The sequence below is a fragment of the Simochromis diagramma genome, unplaced genomic scaffold (assembly GCF_900408965.1).
Source record: "Simochromis diagramma unplaced genomic scaffold, fSimDia1.1 OVJJ01000618.1, whole genome shotgun sequence".
In the NCBI taxonomy this organism is placed as follows: domain Eukaryota; kingdom Metazoa; phylum Chordata; class Actinopteri; order Cichliformes; family Cichlidae; genus Simochromis; species Simochromis diagramma.
Window position 1 is genome coordinate 9598680 of NW_024387423.1, and position 25683 is coordinate 9624362.

Consider the following 25683-nt stretch of genomic DNA (forward strand, 5'->3'; position numbering starts at 1 on the left):
AGTGGTTGTTGGAGCAGGAATCCTCAGAACCGCAAACTCCACAGATACAGGGGTTGCAATACTTTGCAAAACTCCTTATTTTCCTGTGCTATGAAATTCTGGGAATGGGAAATTCCTGAGGAACGAGAAAATCTGTACTTTTCTCAGTCGGCATGAACTTTGACCTTTTCTTCGGATGTTTAACTATATGGGTTTTCCCTGTCCTATTGATGCAAGCCTGTTCCCGACAGTAGCTGCTGTACTCTAAGTGACGAGGCAGCAGTGGAGCAAATGAGTATAAATACCAGCACCTTTTCCCTCAGTCAACCATCACAAAGGAGCTGACAAGAGTCAACGAGAGAGTCAAAGGATCTGACCACCTTAAACCACTCAAACCTCCTGAAGATGAAGACGTTCAGCGTTGCAGTTGCAGTGGCCGTTGCACTCATGTGTATTTGCATTCAGCAGAGCTCTGCCACATTTGCTGAGGTTACAGACTGTGTTAAATTCATGTAATGTGCTTCTTCTGCATGAATTTGTTGTGAAGATGCTAAGATCTGTTTTCTTTCTCTACAGATAAGAGAACTGCAAGAGCTACAAGAGGCTGTGAGCAATGACAGTCCAGCTGCTGAACATCAGGAGGTATCAGCTGACTCATGGGTGGTGAGTTTAATTCAATAAATGAATGAAGACAGTAATTGTGAGATCTCTCAAATGCAGGAAGATGTTTAAAATAAACTGTGCACTCACAGCTTTACATAAAATCAGAAACAATGAAGTGACTTGCAGCTGAAGATAAACTCTCTGCTCTTCCCCTTATTCACACAGATGCCATACCACAGACAGAAGCGTGGCATTAAGTGTCGCTTTTGCTGCGGCTGCTGCAATGCTGGTGTCTGTGGATTGTGCTGCAGATTCTGAGAATATCTACCTGCGATTCTCACATCAACCACTAAATATTGACTCTTATACATGAAATTATTTGACTGCTTAGCATTTGTTAAAGTCTGACAGTGTTTCTTCATCTGGTCATCCTGCTGTATCAGTGAACAGTGTACCAAGCATTTGGAACTACAGTATGTTATTATATTAAAAAGTTCAGAGTCACTATACTACAACATGTGCTGTCTGTTTCTGTTTCTGTCTGACAAGAATTAAACATTAATGGAAACCAGTGACATGAAGCTCCTGATGTACAGTTTTTGTGCTGATGTCAGTTAAGAGTTGTTGCCTCATACTCTTGCCCATGTCGTATGTGGTACAACCTGTTAATAGAACCAAGCCATTGATAGCAAAAGTAAAGTGAGCAGCTTTACAGTAACTGTCAAAAACTGTCAAAAAATTATTACTAGTGCTCTTTAAATAAGTCATCATGAAGACATCCTTTGGTGTTTTTCAAAACTGATATTGTTTCATGAAGTTTTTCACCATTCACCATTTTCATGAAAACGAAGGTTTTACACTCACAGCATTATTCAGATTTCTATAGATATGTTACTCAAGACGACAATATTTTTGAATAGGAGGACAGAAACACAATGAGTTTTACATCTGGTGGAATTTTCCCATATTTGTAGGGAGCATCTCATCATCATTTAATATTACCACTAATTATGAGAAAAATGCAGTAATGTGCAACAGCTTTGAGTTGATGGACTGGTTCATTGGTTATTTGAAAGTTAAACCAAGTATACTTTTTTAAAGAATGTAGAAGTGTTAGATACTGTTCACCCAAAACACTTTCTATACAAGTTCATTCATAAATGTTTTAGACAACCTTATCTTATCTCTGCCATTAAAACACTGTGTATGTAGATCTATGTTATAGTTAAGTTTAAAGTCTTGTGACATCATTAAGTCTTCCAGTAAGTTACATCAGTGTGAATCATGGATCAATCTTCACTATTTTTCTTATTTCTACTAGTTTTTATCCTACTGTGACATGTATTATTGTAAGGTCTTTACCTCACTGTTGTCATCATTTGGCGCTACATAAATAAAACTGATTTGAACAGAATGTGAAAATAAATGTTATATTGAAAAAGTCTCTTTTGTACAGTGTTTTAAAATGATATGCAATGTTTTATAGTGACATGAAAATCATTTATGATTATTCATGTTCATAATAATGCATCACTTTGGGCAAGAGAAGTTCCTCAGAAATTTCTACTCCCTGGGGTCACATAGGAATTATGGGAAAGGATGTTGCAATCTTGTTCCTGAAATCAGGTAGAGTAAGAGCTGTGAGTGACGAGGCCATATACCCATATAGTTAAACATCCAAAGAAAAGGTCAAAGTTCATGCTGACTGAGAAAAGTACAGATTTTCTCGTTCCTCAGGAATTTCCCATTCCCAGAATTTCATAGCACAGGAAAATATGGAGTTTTGCAATGTTCCTGAAATCAGGTAGAGTAAGAGCTGTGAGTGACGAGGCAGCAGGGGCCCAAATCAGTATAAATATCAGCACTTCTGCACACATTAACCATCAGACAGAAGGACTCAGCTCACAACAATCATCCGGACCAGGAGAAAGAGTCCAAGTTGAGCCTCTCAAAGCCTCCTAAGATGAAGACGTTCAGTGTTGCAGTTGCAGTGGCCGTCGTGCTCACATTCATTTGTGTCCAGCAGAGCTCTGCTGTCCCAGTCACTGAAGTAAGAACTTGACTTTAACCAAGTGTATTATCTTACAAGCTGCAAATGTTTGTTTCAGTGCTACAATGTGGTTTCTACTGCACTCAATTCATTAACAGGAGCAGGAGCTGGAGGAGCCAATGAGCATGGACTATCCAGCAGCAGCACAGGAGCAGATATTAGTGGACTCATGGAAGGTAAGTAACACTAACTGAGTGAATGTGGCCAAATTACTTCAGCTAAATGAAAGTGATTTTTTAGAGCAGGTGAAAATAAAGAGCGGTGATGCTGCTGCAGATGAACTCTGTGCTCATGTCTCTTGTGTTTCCCACAGAAGTTGTATAACACCATACACAGGCCTGGCATCAAGTGTCGCTTTTGCTGTGGCTGCTGCACCCCCGGTATCTGTGGAATTTGCTGCAGGTTCTGAGGATTCCTGCTCCAACAACCACTCAGTATTAACTTATGAAGCTTTAAAATAGTCAGTTTTAACTGTGTTCATAGGATGAAACATTTTGATTTGGTAAGGTTGTATTTTCTATGTTTTCAATGATGTGACTGTATCAACATATTTAATCACATGTGTGTACTCATTAATCAAGTCTGTCAAATAATAACATTAAACGGTACTTCAGAATAATTCTTTTGCTCTGAATAACAGATTTTATTACACTGCAGCCGATAAAGAGCAGCTTTAAGTTCAACAGTAGATAGACTAAACACGAAGTAGAACATTACTTCAAGTTACATTTTTACATGGATGGCCTATAACTTGAAGTCATTATGTGGCACTACATAACATTTTATATAAATATAACATAGACAGTTCAATCGTTACTCAGTAGTACTTCTCACTGTATAAGGACACAATGGTATATGACAGCAAATGTGCTATGAAGTGTTGATTCATCCGCTTTATGCAGCTATAACTACATTTATATAGATGGCAACAGCTGAAAGCAGTAACCAGCTAAACTGGTTCCTGCCAAGTCTGTATTTGTGCATCAGCACTTTAGACTTTAGCCTCTCCATGCTTGGGACCTTATATTTATGGCATTGTTGTTTGGGTTTTTTGATTTAGAAGTTAATTTGTAAATTTAACATGGAAGTCTACGGGGACTGGCTTGTTTTTCAAGCAGAAAAATAGTACCAGCTAGTGGTTTTTGGCACTAACATCTTAGCTTTATTTTTTTAGCCCTGGAGTTTGTTTGTTTTTTGTCAAACATTTATATAGACTCATTATGGACATAAATTGAATTTATATATTTATATACACAGGCTCTAATATATCAATAAATTCAAGCTTTTGCAACTAATTCTTGTTTTAAGGATATTTTCAGTACAATCATTCCACCCTGGAAAAACAACAGTTCAAAGAAAGCATTAAAAGCCCAAAGTTACCACGACATTCATGCCCATGATGAGTGCATGTAAACTTTAAACCACATCTTTATTTCCCGTACAGATCTTTTGATCTGATGATGGATTAGACTTTCTCGTTTTGTTTCCATTTGTTGTTCTTAACAAGTTGGTTAACAATTCACAGTGTAGGTTTGGCTGTTATGTAGCTGATCATTTTCACTGATCATTTATTGGTGTGAAGTGTTCAAACTAAACTTGATCACATTAAGTAATGCATAGGGGGGAGGAGAGGGGGACTACTTTTATCAGGACTTAGAGGAAAAAGGTAAACAAATCCCAGCTGTGTGATCTCCATTAATGACAACACTGCAAGAAGCTCTTATTTTTCTGCACAGGTACTTTAACACTGCACTCATTACTCCAGTGCTGAAAGCATTACTCCTCAGGGGCTGGAATCTTTTTAAAAATAATGAAATCATCCATCAATTCATCAATATATTCGAGGCGGATTTATAGCTGCAGTGGTCCTTGCAGCTACTATAAATGAGACCAAAAAATGAAGTAATTATTCCTTATAGTCCTAAAAAAACAGTTAAAAAGGCAGAATGTATTCCTGCAGAGCCAATAATCCTACTGTTGTTGTTGACACAGATGTGCTCATTAAGCTAAAGCTAACAGGTCAGCAAGGTCACAGTACATGAGACAGAGTGGAGATAAGGGATTTTGGTTATTGCACAAGATGTTTAGTAAAATTCAAAAGACCCTTTCAACCTTTATCAGAGTAAACACACCGTGCACTCCTTTCATTATTGATTTTGGTATTTCCCTACAATTTATTTCCTTGAACAGATTTACATTATTAAAGTGGTTGTAATAGAGTGACAAAATTTAAAGATAAGCTGTTTGCTCTGTGTTTAAGTTGACAGTTACATGACATTTGATACTGATCTGTTGAAAACTGGATCATGTCAGCATATTAGGATCTTTATTATTTGTAATAAATCAATACAGAGTATTACACCATCCATCCATCCATTCGCTTCCGCTTATCCTGTTCAGGGTCGCGGGGGGTGCTGGAGCCAATCCCAGCTGTCATAGGGCGAAAGGCGGGGTACACCCTGGACAGGTCGCCAGTCTGTCGCAGGGCCAACACACAGGGACAGACAACCATTCGCACTCACATTCACTCGCACATTCAAACCTAGTGGCAATTTGGATTATTCAATGAACCTATCCCCACAAGTTGCATGTCTTTGGATGGTGGGAGGAAGCCGGAGTACCCGGAGTGAACCCACGCAAACACGGGGAGAACATGCAAACTCCACACAGAAAGACCCTGGCCTGATGATGGAATTGAACTCAGGGCCTTCTTGCTGTGCGGCAACAGTGCTAACCACCATGCCACCGTGCTGCCAGAGTATTACACATTGACATCAAATATATATTCTGTATCATAAAACCATAATCCCTGCATTCAGTGCAGTTGTCTGAGTGCAGGAAACGGATTCACACAACTGAGGGAAAACTGAGTGATCAGATTAAATTCAGTTTGTATTAGACAGTAGCAAACTACATTATTTAAGCTGCACTGTCCCATAACTGGTCAATACTGAAAGGAAACCCACTCAGTCTAGCATCTTCTTATGAGAAAGTTCCAAGCACTGGACACATTAATTTGAAATAATAATTAGTGTATTAGTAGCATAGTGCAGAATATAGGTGACAAACTGTGTGCTGTATTAAACTGTTGCACTCATGAAAATTAAATACTATGGCTGAATTAAGGAATTAAGATTATTGAACAAATACTGTTCGCACCAGTGCAAAGTCCTGAACATTTTGTTGTTTGGGAATTTCCTATTACAATACCCAGCATCATTTAAGTAGTGTTGCAAGTCTTTCCCAAGAGGGAATAAAGTACTGCCAGTGACAAGGTAACACTGTATAAATAACAGCATGATCAGCAAACAGAGCCATTATGCTCAAAAGCGCTGATAGCAGAAATGAAAAATTCAACTACTCTGACAAGTTAAACTGCTGAAAATGAAAACATTCGCGTCTGCAGTCGTCTTGGCTGTCGCACTAACTATTTGCATTGAGGGGAACGCTGCCTTCCCATTCACAACAGTGAGTAGCCTGCTTGATGTAAATTAAGATTTATTCCTTTTTATTCAATGCTCATCAGCTCTGTGTGTTTTACTGTGTTTCTGAATGTATGCAACTAATCAACAGGTAGAAGACGTGGAGGAAGAAAAGAGCACTGATGATCCTGCTGCAATGCAAGAAGAGACGTCAGTAGAAACATGGATGGTATGCTGAGTTGATCAAATACTTAAAATAAGTCATGGAGCTTGAGTTCATTCAATTTCTAATCTACAGTGTTTTCAAGAAGCACTTCAAAATACAGCCTACAACCTATAATGTAATTTTACAGGGCAATTTTTTTAAATTTAGGGTGCATTTTCAGTACCCAAAAAATACTTCAAAGAAGCAGAACAAAGGAGTAGCAAACTGAAGTTTTAAAGGATAAAAAGACAAAGAAAATATACGTCAAGTGTATTTGAGGAATTAATAACTGAGATATTTTAGAGGAAAGGACAAACGGTGTTGCCCAATCTTACATTGCAATTTTAGGGGAGAGGGCTGTATCACTGTATCATTACCCCAACCACCCTATATTACACTGCAATTACTCATTATTTTGGTGTCCACATTGTTGCTAGAAATATGTGCCAGGAAACATTGGATTTAAAGCTACTCACACTAAATAAAAACACAGTAGAATTTCGGCTTCTTCTTTCCTTTAAAACCTCTAGTTGTTACAGCCCTGACGTACTGTACCTACACCAGTATCTGGGGAAAATTAAACTCTAGGTCAGGAAAATTCAATTCAATTCAGTTTATATAATGACATATCACAGCAACTGTCACCTCAAGATGGTTTATATTGTAAGGTAAAGACGATACAATAAGACAGAGAAAACCCAAACAATCAATCAAACAACCCTCTGTGAGAAATCACTTGGCAACAGTGGGAAGCAAAACTCCCTTTTAACAGGAAGAAACCTCTTTGATGTATTTATTGTTCAGACGTATTTCAATTTTTTTTCACAGGTGCCGTTTGACATCGGGGAGAATCGCGACACTAGCCCCGTCAGATGCCATCATTGCTGTGACTGCTGCCTGCTCAGTGGCTGTGGCATATGTTGCCAGTGAGGCTCAGATTTGAGTAGCTTCCATCAAAAGCAGCTTTACTTTCTCATCTTCAGCTAAAAAAATATGATGTATGTATTTATCCATGCTGTATTTACTATTATGTACAATAAACAACTGTGATGATCAGAAAGAGGGAGTGTCTAGGGACAAACAACAGAGGCGGCTATATTTTCCGAGGGTGGTCTGCAATCCAAGTGCAAACCAGGCTCAGCTCTGCAGTGGTTCACTTATTATCCAGTACAGAACATGGAGGTATGGCATCCAGCCATGGTGGTGTGCATGCTATTGTGTTACTTTCAGCATGGCTGGATCGTGCCTCACTATTATAATGACCACAAAGGTCAAATAAATGATGCGGTGTTAAACCGGTGTAGAAATAATTAGGGAACACACAGACTCAGGCAGTCTATCTGACAGAGTTGTGAATGGATGGAACAATATGCAAAGAAGTCAACAGATTGCAAGTGACATGCAGAACAATGGCAAACCCTGTGGTTGCTGTTTAAGCCTGTGTGATTACAATTTAATTACCCCCAATACACACAGAAGTGCAGATACACAAAGAAAAACACACACATTTGCTTACACGCATGCACAGACTACCAGTCTGGAGCCTGGTGGACTCCTGCTCTGATCCCACCCTCATTCAGCCTTGCAGGGGGCTGAGAGGCATGCCAGGCTTGCCTCACGTCCAGACGGATGCCCGTTGTACGCCCCCATACCGACAAAGCTGCTGCCAAACCACACAAGGAGATAGTAAATGAGTGCACAGAGCTCTGTTCAGCTTCCTTACACACACAGAGACACGCACACACACCATGTGGTTTATTTTATCTGACTCATACCCACATACACATATGAGGCACAGTGCAGGCAGGTAGCAATTAGGGCCCTGTTCATCGGTAAATGCAGTACACTACGTCTATAAATCTTTTAAACTAGTGATATTTAAGTGTGTAAACTAAACTTCTCGGGTGGTAAGATGAGGAAATCACACAGTGCTGCTTTTTGTTGGTGATTTGATTTGCAGGGGAAGGCGTTTAGCCAGAAAAATAATAATAATCATACAAAAGAAAGTCACTTTAGATCTTTAAGACAAACACAACTGGAACAAAGAGCTTTATGTAGCACATAATTACTGGGCTACAAACTCTTGACCTGATGGCAGCACTTGCTGAAATGTCTGGAAATAAACATAGGCATCAGAATTCAAAGGGGATGCCAGCCCATCTGATAGTAAATGTAATTTACAAATAGTCAGTAATTGTTATTTGAAGGTTATTGACCTGCCCGTGGTGTCAGAAAGCTCTGCTTTCTGTGTCTGCACTGTCTTATGTCTGCATCATTCTGTCTGCTGTTGCACTGTTTTTTGCAATTTTTGCACACTTGCACTTTATGTAGTCCTGTAGCATGATCTTGCAGGAACGCTGTCTCGTTTCAGACTCTTAACTGACAAATCAGTTATCACTTTCTCCAGTTAATCACTTAAACCAGCAAAGAGCAGAGTGTCAGCCACTGACTCCACTGCAGGTCACGCTCGACAGCAAAGGCACGCACACACACACGCTCAATCTGGGCTGGAAATGTCTGCGATGAGGTCAAGACCTCCCCTATAGCTGAGTTGATTAAACACGTTTCTACAACCCACACACTGCCCAATAAAATTTGCTGTGCTGAAGATGATGACTGTGCTGCCCTCACTGGGGGCATCACTGGCTCCAGTCTTCCCAAAGAGCCCAGCCCAGGGACTTACCCTCAACACCCTGCTTCAGCGGCTCCACTTCCACCTACTCACCACGGGCCTTAAGGGAGCAATCAACCTGGCTTCTTATTAGAAGGATAACAACCGTTTGCACGTGTGTGTATATGTATGAATGAATATTCCTTCCACAGACCCTCCAAGTGGAGCCAAAGGTTGCTTCTGAAGCATGCTACTGCATAATCCATCCCTGAATCAAGGAGGGGTTGGGGATAAACATTCCTGGACAATGAGAGCCTGCTTTACCCCCTGCTGTATTCATACCCACTTAAAATCTGCTTACCCACAATGCAATACCTGGCTTAAGCGAATAGCCCCCCAGGAAGGAATGCAGTGCCACTACAGAACAACATATCCCTACACGTAGAAGCCACTAGTGTCAGCTATGGCTCACATAAAGCCCCTCTGGGCTCTGACTGAGTACATTATATCCCATTCAACTGGTCTTAATATACTTTAATAAGACCTGTTTTTGATTAATTCTCCCTTGAAACCAGTAGTAACGCAGCTACTAGGCAGTGGGCACATATAAAAATTGAATGAATGGAGCAGGGCTGCCAGAGAGTCAGAAGAGGGAAAATAGGAATCCTTGTGGATTTGTCCTCACCAGCTGGCTCTTGAGTCCAATATAATGGTTGTGCCCATGGCTCTCAAAGCACCAGTTAGAGGAAATGTTTGCCCAGCCTGTAATGCGTTTAAGGTGTGCAGTATGATTCATTTCAGGTCATAAAGCCCTTGCGTGTCACATCCTGAGTGGTATGAGCGAGTTGCTCTGCCTATACTGAGCAGGGACAATGGCTTTGTGTTGCATTTGAATCCCAGTGTAAAAGAAACAGCTAGGTATTCCAGAAGAACGCGGGGTTGAATCGGCCAGGAAAAACAATAGTTACGGCACCCTTAGGAATCGCCACGCCGGGTAGGTATAGAAATGCCTGTCTGCTCCATGTAATGGATGGTGATAAAAATGTCCCATGTTCTCTTCTGCACCTGCTGCAATGAAGCTCAACTGAAACACTACCAGCGCAAGTGACTCATAAATATCCCCATATGTCATCCAGAAATTTAAACAAAAATATATGTGTGTCAAAGCATGGCAATATTAATGCACAAGGTGAGCATTATGACAAAGGGCCTACGTTTCCTGTCCCGCAGGTGAGGCCGACATAACGGGGCTACACGACTGCGATCATCCACGCAGGCTTAACCGGTGCACCGCTACTCCAACTCTGAATCTTTTTACAGTTTCCCATTTTGAATGTTTCTGCAGCAAAGCAAATGACTGTCACAGACAATTAGCTTTTATTGAAGACTGTATTTATTCTAGGGATTAACGTGTTCCCTAGCAACTCCAAATGAAGCGAGTTCCTGCTTTGAGAGTTGACTTTGGATTGCATTGTTGCAATTAGGAGCGAGTTTAGTAATAAAAGTCACCCATTAATGCCACCATTTCGCAGCCTTGTACACATCATGATGTCTAACATATGGCAAACTTGTTCAAAATATTAAGATCTGCTTGTCCTTTGACACCAGTATGTTCCTACTCAGTGCTGTTTCAGCCCGTGCCAAACACCATGGCTAACCCACCAGAAGATTAATGATTCCAGATTTCCGTCAACTCGCAGGGCAAAGCGATGGCTCATTATACAGTTATTAAAAACAGCAAATTATTGCAACATTTATTATCCAGGGCAATCTTATTTGCCCCACCAATGTCATAACTTCCACTTCTGCCATGCACATTGGAACGAATGTGTCACATATGCCACAACTGCTTATTCGCATTAAGCTGCAGCATGTTTAATATAGGGCAGAGGTCTCGGCACCCCTCCTGTTATCCTCCTACTGTCTTGTGAGCCGCATACATGGCCGACAGCAGATACGCTTAAGCGCCATCCCAACCTGCTTTAAAAGCACTGATCTATCCGAATTCAAGCCCACTGGGTCATTTCCTGTTAGTGGTTTCACTTGTTGTGCCTTTGAAGCAGGCTTTAATAATAGGACCCAACAGAACTAATGAAAATGCTCTCTGTCAGATTAAAAGGGAGCTTCAGTCTCAGCCACCTAACCGCATTCAGCACAAACATTAAAAAAATCCGCACAAAGGAAGGCATACACACACTCACACACTTTACAGAAGTGGTTTGCACAGGGAGGACCATTCCTTCTGATGTGTGCATGACTGTTAACCTCCTCAACAACACTGAGAATTGCAGCAATGTCCTTTTTCTCACAGTCACAGAAAAACAAATGAGTGGAAAGGGACAGACCGATATTAAAGAATAACTATAAGAGTTTGATCGCATCGCATCAAATGTGCGATGTGATTCTTTGTACTTTCTTTTTTCCACTGTGGATGCTGCAATGTGTGCTTTAGTGGTGGTCTTGTGCTTAATGAATCCACTTCAGTGGAGTTCCTCTCCGTAAGCTGTAAGGTTTAATCCCCAAGTCTGGAGTAGTGATAGTCTGGCCCGGGAGATGACATCTGTGAATCGTTCATTAACTTGGAACCGGCAGCAGATGTCTTTAAAAACAACTTACTCAACCTCTATGACATGCTTAATTCCTTTCAAAAATTTATTTCATTTTTGCTTTGTTTCATTTACTCATTGGCCCAACTGGTTGTTTATGGGCTCCCTTTTGCCATCTTTAAATACATTTTTTTAGAAAGTATAATTTTACGACAGCTCTAGATGGAGGCCTAAAACTATTTAATACTACTTGTCTGTCAAATAAAGGCTTGCATCTGGGTAAGTTTGTTAGCTAGAGTTAAAGTTAGCTACCTTTAGACGTGCATTAAATTACATATAAGGTATTAAAGGCCATGGGTTGGCCATTGATGTTATTCCCCCCAAAATTTGGCTGCTTCCAAAAGCCCAAATAACGAGACAGAAAAAAAAACTAAAGGAAAGATCTCAATGGGAAAAAAATCATGCTAGAAATCTATACTGATACGGACTGAGTAATGTCTTTGGAACAAAAGGATGCCACACTGTTTGCTTGAAATGAAAATAATCAAACTACAAAGTGCAGATTTGAAAGTCGCTCTTAAAATCAGAGTGAAAAAATGATGAGGCAGGCTAGTCCATTATACTGGAATTTCACTGCAGCAGCTCACTAGTTTGTATGGCTCCCTAATGTTCTTGTACACATGCCTGACAACATCAGGGCATGCTCCTAATGTAACGACAGTTTCCTGGAGATCTACTCCCAGATCTGGAACAGGCTCAGTGAGCTCTATCAGTGACCTGGCAGCACCTGATCTGGATCCTCTTTGTGAACTTAACATGCTAGCCAAAAATGATTTCTTTGCTATAGCCATACAGGGCTTATTTAAACATTGCTGACATTTTGTATTGCGTTTGATTAAATGTTTCTATTCTCATTGTTCTAATGTCATGGTAACTAAAATAACCAAATGTGTTAGCTATTCTTTTGACTTGATAACCTTTTACTACATGTTGGTTTTGCGGCTCCACTGTTAAGCTGTGAAAAGCCTCCTGGGTAAAGTCTGCCGTGTCACTTGGAACACCTGTGAAAGATGTTCAGGCACTTAAAGCTGCATATTTGGCCTTAAGATAGACATGGAGCCCATAAACTGAGGGGTATTTCAACACTGACAGGCTCCCTGTGGAAATATCATTTGTGATTTCAGGGTAGGTTAAGCAGAGCAGGAAGGCTGTGGTCTCTTTCTCCCAGGATGATATATATATGTGACACAGCGCGATTCATCTGCTACTGGGCATCCATAAGCTGTCTGGCAGATTTGAATTTTTTTTTCTTTCCTTCATTTTTTGGGATGGTGATTACGCAGCGTGGACCTCGGGTTAAATTAGCCATGACTTGCATTAGAACATGCTCTCTTCACCCATATACCAGATAGATTTAGCATAAAGCTAAATTTCTCTGTGATTATTTAATGTTTTGAAGATCACAGAAGTAAGTGCGACGTGCATCACTTAAGTTGGTGATCGATTGTGTGTCGCATGACAAAAGACACAGCCAAACGCAAGTTTTTAGGAAATTATAGTGTAATGCTGGAGATGGATGAGCCACCAATGACATCCGCTGGTTTTGTAGCTTTCACGAGGCTACGTCATAGTGAATTACAAACCCTTAACGGTGCTGTCATGCCGTTAAGGCCTAGTCGACCATATCCAATCCTTTGGCTGGAGATACCACTTGTCTCATGCAGTATGACATGACGGATTTCACAAATGTTTTTGAAATCACTCAATGGTACTCGGAAAAAAAAAAAGACAAGAAAACTACAGTTTCAGAGTTTAGCCACATATATTATAGCCACAGACAATAATGAAAGGCTTCATCATACAGTCACATGAAATGTTTTTTAATAAAACACAACGTACACATATGCAGTCCTATGACCATACATTTGCTGGATCCTAATCAATAAACCTAGAATATGTCAAAGCATAGTTTTATTAGTCTTGTTTTTTTTTTTTCTTCTTTAAAACATCAAAATCAGTAGATGAGGTCAAATGAAAGGAATACAACACCTGCGTGACAGACGAGAAAGCGTTTCCACGTGTTAAAGATATGCACTGTTATAAGGAACGCAAAGAATATTTCAGCATATAAGAGTAACAGTATGAGGCAAAAATTCTCACTGAACCAAAAAAAAAGTACAAAACAGAATTAATAAATAAATCAAATATATACCATATAAATGAAATAGCTATATGGTGGCTATGTTTATTATTTGTTTTTAATCATTTTAATCTGTAGCTTGTATTACAACCTTTTTTTCTCTAAAACATTTAGAACGATGAACGAGTCAATACTGAAAATACAGTAATAAGCTTTCAACATTAGATCAACTATGTACACGAGTCTGTTGCCATGCTAGTTGAACAACTAAATTTATTCTTTTCTTCTTCTTCTTTTTTAGTTTTTTAACCACACTATACAGTTAGAGCATAAAGCGGTCTGAACGTAAACAGTTTGTGCTGAGAATAAAATACTTTGCAACTATGCATGGTAATTTCTTTTAATATTACTCTCAAAAATGTACATAACATAAAGGCCACAATGGGAACACTTGTCTCCATGAATAAGGAAGGTAAGGATAGCTTTGACATAAATATAGGGAACAAAAAAATAGTCTCTCTCTCAGGTCAAGATGCCATTTTCTTGTCCATCAGCATCGTTTTGCTTCCTCGAGCGTATTTTTAAATCTCTCCCGAACAGTTTATGTCGCCAACTCCCTCACAACCTCACCGTCCCCTTCCTGGCTCCTCCGCCTCCGCGGTACCTCTGGTGGCTCCTCCGTCTTCCGTCACCCCAGACGTTGAATGACATGGTTAATGACGATGAAATGAGTTCGGTAATGTCAACTGTAAAGATCCACAAGGTAACAAGGCTGGGAGAACAGAGTCACCTGGCTGGTCACTGCAGCTCGGGGAGAATTAGCAGGAGGCAGAGGCATGAAAGCATGTGTTTGGTGTGGTTGTGGTTTAGTGTTGTACTTATATCACACATTATATGCTGTATATTGTTGGACTGGCAGATTTATGAGTCCTGGTTGGCAGGGCGAAGGTGGGATAGGGCTGGGCAGCAGGACGGGAGGTGGCGGGGTTCGTGATAGTCGTCAGTCAGAATATAGGTGCAGCAGCGGCTAGCAGCTTTGCGTTGGTTCTTTGTTCACTGGGTAGTTTCAGTCCTCACTGGCTGGAGCGTTTAGAGGCCAAGTGGTCACTGTGCTGGTTCTGAGCTCGAAACCGCAGCCTCTGCTTGTTCTTCTTCTTTGGCTCTTTGGATCGATGCTTTCCTGAACCACCTGAGCAGAAACAAGAGAGAGAAAAGATTTTTCATTTTAATCATTACCGTCAGGTGTGAGATTCTCTGAGTGAGAGCGATTTTGTATTTTACACTGCCTCATGTCAAACTCGTTCTCTTCTTTAGCCTAAGGTTGGCAGGTCATTTCAGTTAATTTTATTATTATTAATCTCTGGCTCTCTTCCACAATGTGTATTTTCTCTCGTGTTTGCTGACAATTGGCTTGTGAGGGCCTTAAAAAGGTACGTATGTGAACTTTTGCCAAAGCCTGCATTATGTAAAAAGCGAGTCCTACGTTAGGAAACATCACAAATGAGGTCTTAGCTTGCTCCAGCCCTCAGAACTGAACCCCAATTTTAAACAAACGTCTGTACAGCCCAACACTTCACTGTCACTGCAATAGAGAGCAGCAATAAGTATGGGAAGTTGCATAACTCTTTTCCAAGTTGGAAAGGTCCGCCAGCCCAAGGTTAATCCATCCCAGGTTTCACTGGGATGGGCAAAGCATGCTGGGAACTGACTTCCTGCTCTCATGGAAGCGTGTGTGGTGAAGGATCTGCACCCAAGGCTCTCTGTGACAGAGAAAACTGGCTACTGAACCACAAGGCAACCAATCTGGCTGCCAAGGCCACAAATAAGATAACGAGGTGTGTGTGCAAGATGTATGTGTGCAGAGGGAGGAGAGGGGAGGCGGGTGAGTGTGAGGGAATTTAGGGGGAAAGAAAATCTAATGGGGGGAAAAGTGGAGTAAGGTTTGGATGATGAGAAAGATATCTGGATCCTGATCTAGAACACAAAGAAACAAGCCACGCTCTGGTTCGCTGACATGGGAAACACAGGAGGAAAGTGCTACAGAAAAACAAGTCTCATATGGTGGCCTTCACCGCTTAATTCGACGTCTTATTACAGCAGTTGTTTAAGCTTTTGTCTGGAAAGGAAGGTAACGGTGTGTAAAATGTGGCCCCATCTCTAATTGCCTTCTGTTTGTGCTGGTGTTGCGTTGGCCCTTCAACGCACCCATACAAAAGACTGTTTTCCCATTCTCAGGGCTGCTCTGTGAGGTAGATTTGAAAATATTCACTCATTTAAGCTGACACGCATGAGAAAGCAAGATATTGCTCTAGTAACAGGGTTTCCCAATGAATAATACAGATGCATGCAAACATCAAACCATCTCTGAGTTATTTCCTGCAATTAATCTAATCTTGTTATTTTCAGTCACTTTGCCAATCTGAAACATGGCAATAAAGTTTCTTACACACAGCTCCTAGTTAACATCACCCTTTGAAAACAACTTTCACATCTCTTCCATCAAACTCTCATGCCCTTCAATTGAAAATATTGCCAGGGGACTTTGTACACTTGCTTAGCTGATTCTACTCTAGATTTTCTGCGTGACTTAATGTAGAATAATATTAAAGTAAGTCTGGAGCTCAAAGGCATTTGGCCTATAGGTTCATTTTCCTAATTGCTCTTTAAAGAGGTAATTTTCATTCAAAACAGTGTTGCTAGGTGCCTGATAAACACGGCTTTCAGTGCAATCAAGTCAGGATAAATTACATTTGACAGCAATAAAGTACACGGTGCTGCATTAAACTCCTTCAGTAACGGCAAAGCCCTCATGGGCCATTCCTTGGACGCAAGGCTGCATTTAAACTGAAAAAGCCAGCATTTACAGCAATTGCTTAAAACAAATAAATATGTGAGAGTTAAGTTAAAAGGCTCTTTTCCTGGCTAGTTCAGGACTGGGCAGGGGATCTGTAATCCAAAGAGTTTTACGCTCACAAAACACACACACTGAAACAAACTCAGCAGCTGCACAAGCAGGCTGACTTAAAGAAAATCAAAACAAAAGTTCACAAATTAATAGTTACGCTAATTAATTACAACCTGGAATGCCTGATTAGCACCTCTTCTACATCATGCACTGCTACTATCACATATTTTATTGAGCAAACTTTAATTTTTTTGTTGTTTTAAATGATTGTGAAGAGAATGAAAATTTAAACTTTTAGTGACAACAAAACTGAGCTACAACCAAAGGCAAAACAGAACCTGCAGTGTAATTCTACATGTAATGCCTAAAGCTAGTTTTCTTAGCATTATTTTTTTTCGCTCGCTGTGCCCCTGACCACATTTTCACTTGCGCTTCTCTTGAGTGCTTATTGTTGCCTGGTTACAAAAAAACATCTCCTGCCCAGTTTTTCTTCTCCTCCTGCTTGATTTTGATTGGTTAGTGTGAACACTGGCATTGTTCTGAAAGTTAAAGTGTTGAGGCCAACTGAGTAAACACACACACAGACAGACAGACACTGATTGCATTTATTTCCCACAAAGAAACAGCTAACTAGCTAAACAATGGGAATGGTAGATACGGCGCTAAATAGGGCTAAAGCTAAGCTTGCTTATTACATTCCTGTTGCAAATTAGGAATGTGCCATCCTTAATATCATTATAAATTTTTACATGACATAAAAATGTCATATCACAATACCAATGATATTAGCAACACCATGCATTTACATTCCCAAGCTGGCACAACAGCACAAGCCCAGACATGTCTGACAGCGAGAGCCACATGTCAGTCTAGGGAGGAAAAGGGAGGTACTCCAATAAAGCTTTGCAAAATATGCAAGAAAACTGTTCTCGCTAAAGGAGGAAACAACAAATTGTTTTGCCACTTGAGGCACGCCATCAAGTACAACCACGCAGTAAAGGCAAGAGAGCTGGAGATATGCCACCCAGAAGTAAACAACTGGACCCCATATGACATGATGGAAATTACTGACTCGGTTACACGGTGGTAAAGGCGGGCTTTGAGCAAATGGTTAAAAAACCCGGCCCAGGTTACAGCATCCCAGGTAGGAAATATTTTTTAATTTCGATTTATTATGTGACGTGGCAGGTTCCTGAAGAGCTCCATTATTAGATCATTTCAGTCCTTGCTATTTTAAACTAAAGAGTTAAACAGTTGTGTTACAATTTTACTTAAAATTTACACAGAAAACATTATCTAGGCTACTTTACTGTGTCACTGGATATAATGCTGTGTCAGTATGGCTGCATTGCTAATGCTGGCACCTTGTTGCAATATGTTCAGACTTTGAATTAAATAGTCTATCATCAATGACAGTAGCTCGCAAAGGATGAAAAGAAAAGAAGGAAAAGAAGGATGGAAAATTCAGTCCATTTTGTTTGCACTAATAAATGCTGCTACCTACAAGCTCCAATCACTGATACAATCACCAGTTGCACACTTCCAATATAACTTTGGATGAATTGACATTCACTGTGCGTTTAAACACCACTGTGCACTGAATAATTAGTTATTATTAATCTGAATGCTTATTTAATAGAACTTATTCTTTATGGTTGGTAACCTTTGCATTCAAAGTCTCAAAACAGTGCCTCCATCGTTAGCGCCCTCTTGCAACTTTGTTTCAAAAGCTTTTTTTCCTGTTCAGTCTTTTGGTCTGTGGCTGTGGCAAGTTGATGACAGCCATCAACAATGAGTACAAGCAAAATCATCATCCTCCATATGGGATATAGGATATAACACAGGAAGTAAAATAGACATGAGGGTTTTCACAGCAGAAACCAAATACACTGCCTTCTAGCCTGTTCCCTAGCTTTGGTACCCAAAAAACTTTACTTTAGCATTTGCTTGAATCCTGACTCTGTCCACTGGCTCCTTGTTGTTTTTATTATTAATTGAAAGGCTCTCCTCTCACTTTCTTTGTTTTCAATATTTTACCTGTCTGTGTTCCCACGTTTTCATCCCAAATGTTTCTTTTGGGGGGTTTTTGGTTTTTATTTAGCAGATATTGACAAGTTCAGACTTTTCCAAGCCACTAGTGACTCCTTCCAATCATACTCCTTCACATCAACATTACCAGTACATTTCAAAGCTAAGCTCACGCCCCCAAGCTAACTGATAGTGCTTCATAAACACACCTCAACAGAAAATTAGGACCATATTTCATAATCCAGTCTCAACGCTGACAGCTAGAGGGCAACCACTCCCCACATAAGCCCCTTCCCCCCTGCATCTGGTGCAGTCCCAGTGTGATGTTTTATCATATCTACCCTATGAACTCCCATTTAGCCTTTCCTCAGGGCACAGTGCACACTGAGCTTTCATCATCTCATATTTACGACCGATGTAATCACTTAAGCTGATTACTAGGGTTCACAGAGGAAACAGTTTAATTTGCATCAATTGCTTTCAAAACCAAGAACAAATTCATAAATCTTACAGCATGTAAAGATAATTTTCTCTTGGAAGGCACAGTGGCCTTCAAATCATTCTCTGTCTTTGTTTTGCATTGAAACTGGCACAGCAAGGATCAAATCAAAAGAACACGACTTTTATAAGAAAATTATCTCCATTTAAAAAAAAATAAAAAATTCTCTTTCCATTCTGGCTGCATTTACTATCAGTAGAGCAAAACCGCAACTTCACCAATGTTTGGTTCTCCTCCATAGATACAGTCTTCTTTGCCAACTTGACGTTCGCATTCGGGTTTGAACTGAAAAGTGAATCAAACAAACAAACAAAGCTCTCAAGAGCAAATCAAAATGTTTTTGCATTTCGGAATCAGAAGCAGAGCCTGCGGTGGGATTGTTATTTACCGCTGTCAAAAGTGACCTTTGTGGAATTCTTTTGTGTATCAGTCAGCGTGCGAGCACATGTGCGAATGATGTGCGGCATATGCCCTGTACGCTTGAGAGTCCGTGATCGTGAGCTTCTATATCACCTTTGTGAGCTTGAGAAAGACTTTGTGTCATTTCCAATTTTTTCAGCTGCCAAACCAATGAGCAAAGAGATATTAAACCTCTCCACAAGCACCGTAGAGGACATTCCTCAATAACCTCTTAAAGCCATTGAGGATCTGCTACTTTTTCTTTTTCTTCCCTATCCTTGCCGTTTCCCCTCTCAATGTCCCCGACTTTCTATTTGAGGCTCTCAGTATGGTACAGCTCCAACTAAGAGTTAAGTGCTATTAGACGTATCATATTATTAGGATCACACTCCAGAATAATATCTCCTTGCGGAATGGCAATATGACTACTTGTCCAACTGATGCACTGAAAGATAATCAGTCAAATCCATATCCAAGGGGAAGGGGGCCAAAGCCAAAGCTCCCTTCATCTATGTCAAAGCCAATATGTTTGTTTTGGAAAAGGGAAGCAAATTGAAGAACATGTATAAGTTTACATGAGAGAAATCAGACTTTTGTTTACTTTTGTCACCATAAAGAGATTTTCCCGTTAAAGTAAAAAAAAAAAAACCTACTTTTTCACTGTTAGCTCACGCGTTATTATGAGGCTACTGCTACCTTACCCTATCGTCACAGAGGCCACAACCTCCTAAAAAGAAGCAACACACCAACCAATGGGCAGGCCAAGTGATTTCATCCACTCACAGCTCCGGCAGCAGCGCAGGAATCAAAGGCCTAATCTTATCTCCTTTGCTTTGCGGTTTGAGAACAAAAATCGATGGCTGACCTCGAGAAGGCATTAAGACATACGGTAAATGGGATCCTACGCTGCTGAAAACTTGCCCCTGCTCTTCTGTTACCCCGTCCTTTCACTCGACACAGACGGTCAATTATAAGTTTCGAAGAACATGGTATAGGGACTGGGGGCAGAACAAAGAAGAAAAACAACAACAACAACAACAAAACAACAACAAAAACATTCAAACAGTTTTGAAGAAGATTCGATGGGACTTAAGGAAGGTAAAGCCGGAATTTTTGGCGGCTCGTCTTTTTCATAAACAGGCCAAAGCGGAGGCCATTATTTGTGAGGGAAGGAGAGAACTACTGGCGCCAGTGAGATTTGATTTCAGTGGCAGAAATTGGATTAGCAGCCATTAAGGGCCTCCTCACACATACATTTATAATGCTGTGAAGGGGAAAGGATCTGCAGCCAGCCAGTACTCACACACCGACAACTCCTCTGTCTGGGAAAAGGTTACGGACTGACACTGCCCTATATTGCCGCTGAACTCAGTTTGCAGTTGATTTATAGGTGGGACATAGCCATGTGACCTCAGCTGACCCGTGGTTCATTAAGGCGTGGGCCTGATAGGTAAGCCAAAACTTATAATGGCACTTTGTGCTGTTTGTGTCCGCCTGTGGGGGAAACGCTGCAGAAGGGTGATTTGACATTGGGAAACAAGGAGAGCGTGCTACAGGATGAAATTATGTATAAAAAGAGGCTACAGTTTGTAACAGATACAGATGCGAAAGGAGAAAAAGCTCCAGTATTTGAAGTACTGTGGCAGAGACACAGACGTCAGATAGTAGGAAAAAAGAAATCAGCCCCTTGACAGAGAGGACAATCATTTACAAGATGCTCATCTTGCCAGCCAACTGACAAAAGGCCCTCTGCACAGCGTCACTTAGCCCTAACAAGGTTATTCTGGATCACACTCTTTCATTCACTTTCGTTCCGTCCTCCTTCCCTTTCACCCCATGCTCTGCTTACTATCACCACGCTGCTGGCCGAGAATGATTTAAAACATACGCATTCCGATTTAAAAAGCTAATGTTGGGATTAAGTCGCTCATTATTTTCTCATCTATGACCCCGGCGGAGGATAAGCGCAGAGATTTTAAAAAGCAGGTTAGCTCTCTGCTCGGCTCTTTGATGCCTTATTTCACTGACAGTAAGTTAAAGCGAAAACCAGATTCGGAGATTAGCGTCTCTACGCAGAGAAGTCCTGGCAAAATATGCATGACTGACACGGTGATTAATGCGCCCGATGGTCAGCACAGACAGTTTTGTTTCTCCCCCCTGGGAGATGAACGATAACACCAGCAAGATGCAGCCGCAACCTGCACAGGTCGGCTACAGAAGCAATGAAGTTCTCCTCCATCAGTCTACTCAGGGTTCAAAGTCATGCTCAACTTTGCCCAATACACTAACTGTTCCCCCGGGTTACCACTGCTGCTGGCTCGAGCACTCACAAACAAGTTATTAACAAGAGACATTGACAGATGCTTAAATTAGACTATCTTCCAAAGAAACTCCAAAGTCAAATCTTGCCTTCCAGAGATCTTTCCTCACATTTACTCACTTAAAACATTCCAAAATGTTGGAAAGTCAGGAATTAGTTCTTCCTGCTGTACAAGAAAGCACACAGTGGATCGATTGCTTAGGCCAGATTTGAAAGTTGGAAAATTGGAGCACGTATCATTTCCCACGTTTCTGAGATACAGTTTACTGGCACAACATAACATGATAATCCTAGAGCTAAGGTAACTACTCAGGACAGAGAAATAACATGCCAATGAATATAATAGGAGCCAGCGTACAGTATATGCCCATATGAAATTTATCTTAAAAGATGTTTAGCTAATCATAGTAAAGTATGACTTTTCTAACTATTGTTTACGATGGAGGCTAATTACATTAGTTTACCAATTCATAAACAAATTGAATTATATTTTTTACATTATGTGGCCCATTTACAAACAACTGCAAAGCCTTCAAAACTACACATCTTTATTCATTTGTAGAAAGAGAGGATGGGTGAAGTAGCCTGTTTAAAGCTGAAGGTGTTTTTATTACAGAAAATCAGCAGCTACTGTATCTCAGAGGCATGAGCCACCACCACCATTACTGTCTATTATGTCAAAATGTAATGTGTGTATATTTGTGTTCATCGTGTATTCATCATGCTGAGTGTGTAGCAGGGATTTATTAAATACAAGAGGATTATTTTGAAATGCATCAATTTGATCGATGTTTTGTTTGCTCTCTTAACTAGTCAGCTAAAGATGCCAAATACCACAACAGGAGCTGTTGACTGATGTATCCATGGTTTTACACAAAGGTTTCCCAATGTTGCACGACCAAGCACACCCAAAAAAAAAACAAAAAACGGTGGAACAAATGTATAATCTACAACCTTGAGAAGAATGCTATTTTCTCATCTGGCTATTGGGCTTAAGAACAGACATGATTTTGGCAGGTTGTATTGACCGATAGAACATCAGTTCAAAAGAGGTTAAAGTGAACCACTAAAAGAGCAGGATGTTCTTTCACTTTAATACTGTATCACAAACACTCTTGATTGAAGAAAAGAGCCCCACGCAGGAGCAAGATGGTTCCTTACCAGTCCCTTTAAGAGCTGATTGTCTAAAGCTGATATTGAAAACTACACCTCGGTTCTTTGCCTCAGTTAGCATCCCGTCACTGGACAACAGGTCATATACACCGCACAAACACTTAACCTCAAACTATAAATGCTTCCTCTAAACTGCACTGAGCAGATGCCTCATCAGTAGACAACCGAACACAGTGATACAGGGATAGATTTCCTCATCCTCAGTGGTAAAGCGGTTCAGTCATTATTTCTAATCGTTTGGTGAGCGTACCAGACACAGAAAAGGAGAAATTAGGTCTCAGGGGTTAAATTACATGACGTAATCTGGTTTCTGGTCTGTGACATCCTGCAAACTGTTACGGTTTTCCCACTTCCACTTGGGGTTGCCAAAATGTAACAACTTGGGAGCAGGGATCGTGCGCACGCTGTCGCCCCCTGCAGCAACGAGAGGCTATCTGAACATAGGCCTGCCGCTAATGCGAATCAGCCTCCTCTCAACTCGGAAGACGTGCCTGCTAGAGGTACGATACTCACTCTTCATTTTTCAGTTTGAATTAGGGCTGTATAACTGATCATCATTGATTTTTTTTTTTTTTTTCCGTTTTCTTTCTGGTAAATGGAGCCTTGCTGTATTGCGGTAGCTTTACACGGCTCATGGTGTCATGAGGGTAACGTCAGCAGCCAGTCTGTGAGCAGGCATTAAGACCTGCCTGCTGAGTCTGATGCCCCTGGAAACCGCAGGGCCCAGAGAGAAATGAGCAGCCCCCTCTGCGGTCTGCTATCTACCGACTGACTCATCGACACATCTGGGCCTAAGTATACGGGGGCTGCGCTGGCCCGTGGGCTCTTGGGTAAATGATGGATAATTAGCTCTAGTTGACTTTAATGAATGGCTTAATGTTGTGTTTCATTTCTGATGAGAAAAATATAAAGCACAGCAGTTATCAAAGGGAGGCCCCTGCACCGATGTTCCTGAAGGCTTTGCCGCTGGTGTGGTCTATTTGCTTTTGAATTTGTTGTGCGCATGGGGGAGTGAGCTAAAGCGAGCTGCAGTGTTCAGCAGTGTAAAATATAAACATGGATCCAAAGATCAGGGAACTTGCTGGGATCTACAGTACAGTAGCAAATTCATTATTCTAGACAGTAAGCTATTACAGATGTCAACTCTGTTTGTCTTTACTCAAAGATAGGAAGAGCTACAGCACTCCAGTTTAATTTCCATGCCTTCTATATTAAGATGAGATCTCTATAGAGTCTTTGATCCGTCTTATAATTTCCACATGCGGTGATATAAAGCAGGAAATGTGCTGCAGAGTTATCATAGTCATCCATCTTAGTTTCCGATAAGTGCTTTGCATCGAACTGATGAAATTAAGCTTTTTCAGCAAACACATGATCGAGCATGGATTCATTTATTCTACTGGACACTCGATAACAAGATTCTCAGAAGCTTGTGTAATATAACTGCCGTTTACATTTCTGTGTCTTTACAGTGATGTACTGCTGCTTGCTGCTGTAGCTCTTGATCTTATTTGACGGTTCGGTTTCATGGACTTGTACACCATCCACCTTGTCCTTGATACAGTTAATCAGACTTGCGATCCACAGGCAAAAGCAATAAAATAACCACTCACTCCAAAGAACCTCAGCAATCTTCCTCTCTGTGCATAAACAGGCACGTCAGCAGAATTAAATAGGCACCTCTAAACGCATCCTGACAATGGATCTGGGCAAGAAAAGGAGATCAAACTATGGAGGTGATATAAGTATTTGGAGCATTTATTATTTGTCTGAGGAGGGGAATCTGCATCTCCAGGATTTGTTGAGAGTCTGGGGCTCATCTAACGCAGGGGGTCAACCCCCAATGAAGCATCCTGGCTGGGGGATTTACCTGGATCAGCCACCTCCTGTGAGCCTGGAAGGCCTGAGCAAGAATCTCTCTGCATAACAGTTCCCCAGCCTCCTTTATAGACAGGAATAAAATGGGTGTTAGCATACGCACGAGGGGGCACACAATAAGGTGTATTAAGAGTGGAGAGGGCTTTCTGTATCCCTGTTTGCCAAGCAGCATTCATCCCAAGTGTTTCTAGGCTTAAACATGAAATCGATAGCATAACCAGCTAACTAGCGTACGCTAAACAGCATTGCTTCCATCATAAAAATAAACTGTAATTTAAGGAATGTCTGATCTTGCATTTGTGCTTACTGTGCTTACAGTATTTATTGCCTCTTTTCTTTATTTCTAAGTGTATCGTCTGCTATTGGCTTACAATCGGCTTTTTAACAAGCCAGCTAATCATCTATGGTCAACTGTGTCATTGAGTGTTTTCCAATGTGTTCGCGTGTGCGTGCACATGCTCCTCTAATCAATACATCCTCCTGTCTCTCTAGGTCTGTAAGGGAATGGGGAAGGATATAGAAAGAAATTGTTCAGCAAGACTCCCTCTTTACATCTCAATTCTGCACAAGCCTTTTCATCCCCCACCCCTTCTCTCTACTGGGAAACTTCAGGAGGAAATCCCTCACATGTTTGGACGTGGAGCACAACTGTCCCAAAAGAGGACCAGACCCTAACAAGCGGGGAGCCAAACTAAGTCAGATGGGCTTAGGCACAAAAACATAGACAGGGGCCATCAGGATCATGGTGCAATCCCTGTGCAATGGCCAGTGATGAGAGAATCAAGGCTGGCAGCCACTTTTTTGTTTTCCTTGATTGTTCACCTAACTCTCAAAGGGTGCTGTTGTTCAATCTCCTCCGGTGATCCCACAGACGGCACATATTTTTTGATAAAAATAGTTCATTAGTTCACAAAGAAAGGAAGGG

General features: G+C 40.9%; 3 protein-coding genes across 4 annotated transcripts in view; 2 read left to right on the forward strand and 1 right to left on the reverse strand.

The window, feature by feature from the left end:
* Nucleotides 1–235: 235 nt before the first annotated feature.
* On the forward strand, nt 236–1069 carry LOC120721993 (hepcidin-like). The gene is made up of 3 exons (XM_040012688.1): nt 236–468; nt 556–642; nt 808–1069. The coding sequence occupies exons 1-3, from the start codon at nt 385–387 to the stop codon at nt 898–900; spliced, it is 264 nt and encodes an 87-aa protein (XP_039868622.1). The 5' UTR covers nt 236–384; the 3' UTR covers nt 901–1069.
* A 1377-nt stretch (nt 1070–2446) lies between these two features.
* On the forward strand, nt 2447–3503 carry LOC120722001 (hepcidin-like). The gene is made up of 3 exons (XM_040012697.1): nt 2447–2632; nt 2731–2808; nt 2946–3503. Exons 1-3 carry the CDS (start codon nt 2546–2548, stop codon nt 3039–3041), a joined length of 261 nt encoding a protein of 86 aa, XP_039868631.1. The 5' UTR covers nt 2447–2545; the 3' UTR covers nt 3042–3503.
* A 9716-nt stretch (nt 3504–13219) lies between these two features.
* The window catches only part of rspo2 (R-spondin 2), a 60420-nt gene continuing 47956 nt past the window's right edge, over nt 13220–25683 (reverse strand). For both annotated transcript variants that reach the window (XM_040012677.1, XM_040012679.1), the window contains exon 6: nt 13220–14745. In XM_040012677.1, the coding sequence (XP_039868611.1) occupies nt 14630–14745 (116 nt within the window). In that variant the 3' untranslated portion in view covers nt 13220–14629. The remainder of the gene's footprint in view (nt 14746–25683) is intronic.

What these genes read in the sequence shown, in the direction of transcription:
- LOC120721993 (XM_040012688.1), top strand. Translation starts at nt 385, where the DNA reads ATGAAGACGTTCAGCGTTGCAGTTGCAGTGGCCGTTGCACTCATGTGT. An exon ending in GCTCTGCCACATTTGCTGAG is followed by an intron (nt 469 to 555) that starts GTTACAGACTGT and finishes CTTTCTCTACAG; the next exon opens with ATAAGAGAACTGCAAGAGCT. An exon ending in TATCAGCTGACTCATGGGTG is followed by an intron (nt 643 to 807) that starts GTGAGTTTAATT and finishes TTATTCACACAG; the next exon opens with ATGCCATACCACAGACAGAA.
- LOC120722001 (XM_040012697.1), top strand. Translation starts at nt 2,546, where the DNA reads ATGAAGACGTTCAGTGTTGCAGTTGCAGTGGCCGTCGTGCTCACATTC. An exon ending in CTGCTGTCCCAGTCACTGAA is followed by an intron (nt 2,633 to 2,730) that starts GTAAGAACTTGA and finishes ATTCATTAACAG; the next exon opens with GAGCAGGAGCTGGAGGAGCC. An exon ending in TATTAGTGGACTCATGGAAG is followed by an intron (nt 2,809 to 2,945) that starts GTAAGTAACACT and finishes TGTTTCCCACAG; the next exon opens with AAGTTGTATAACACCATACA.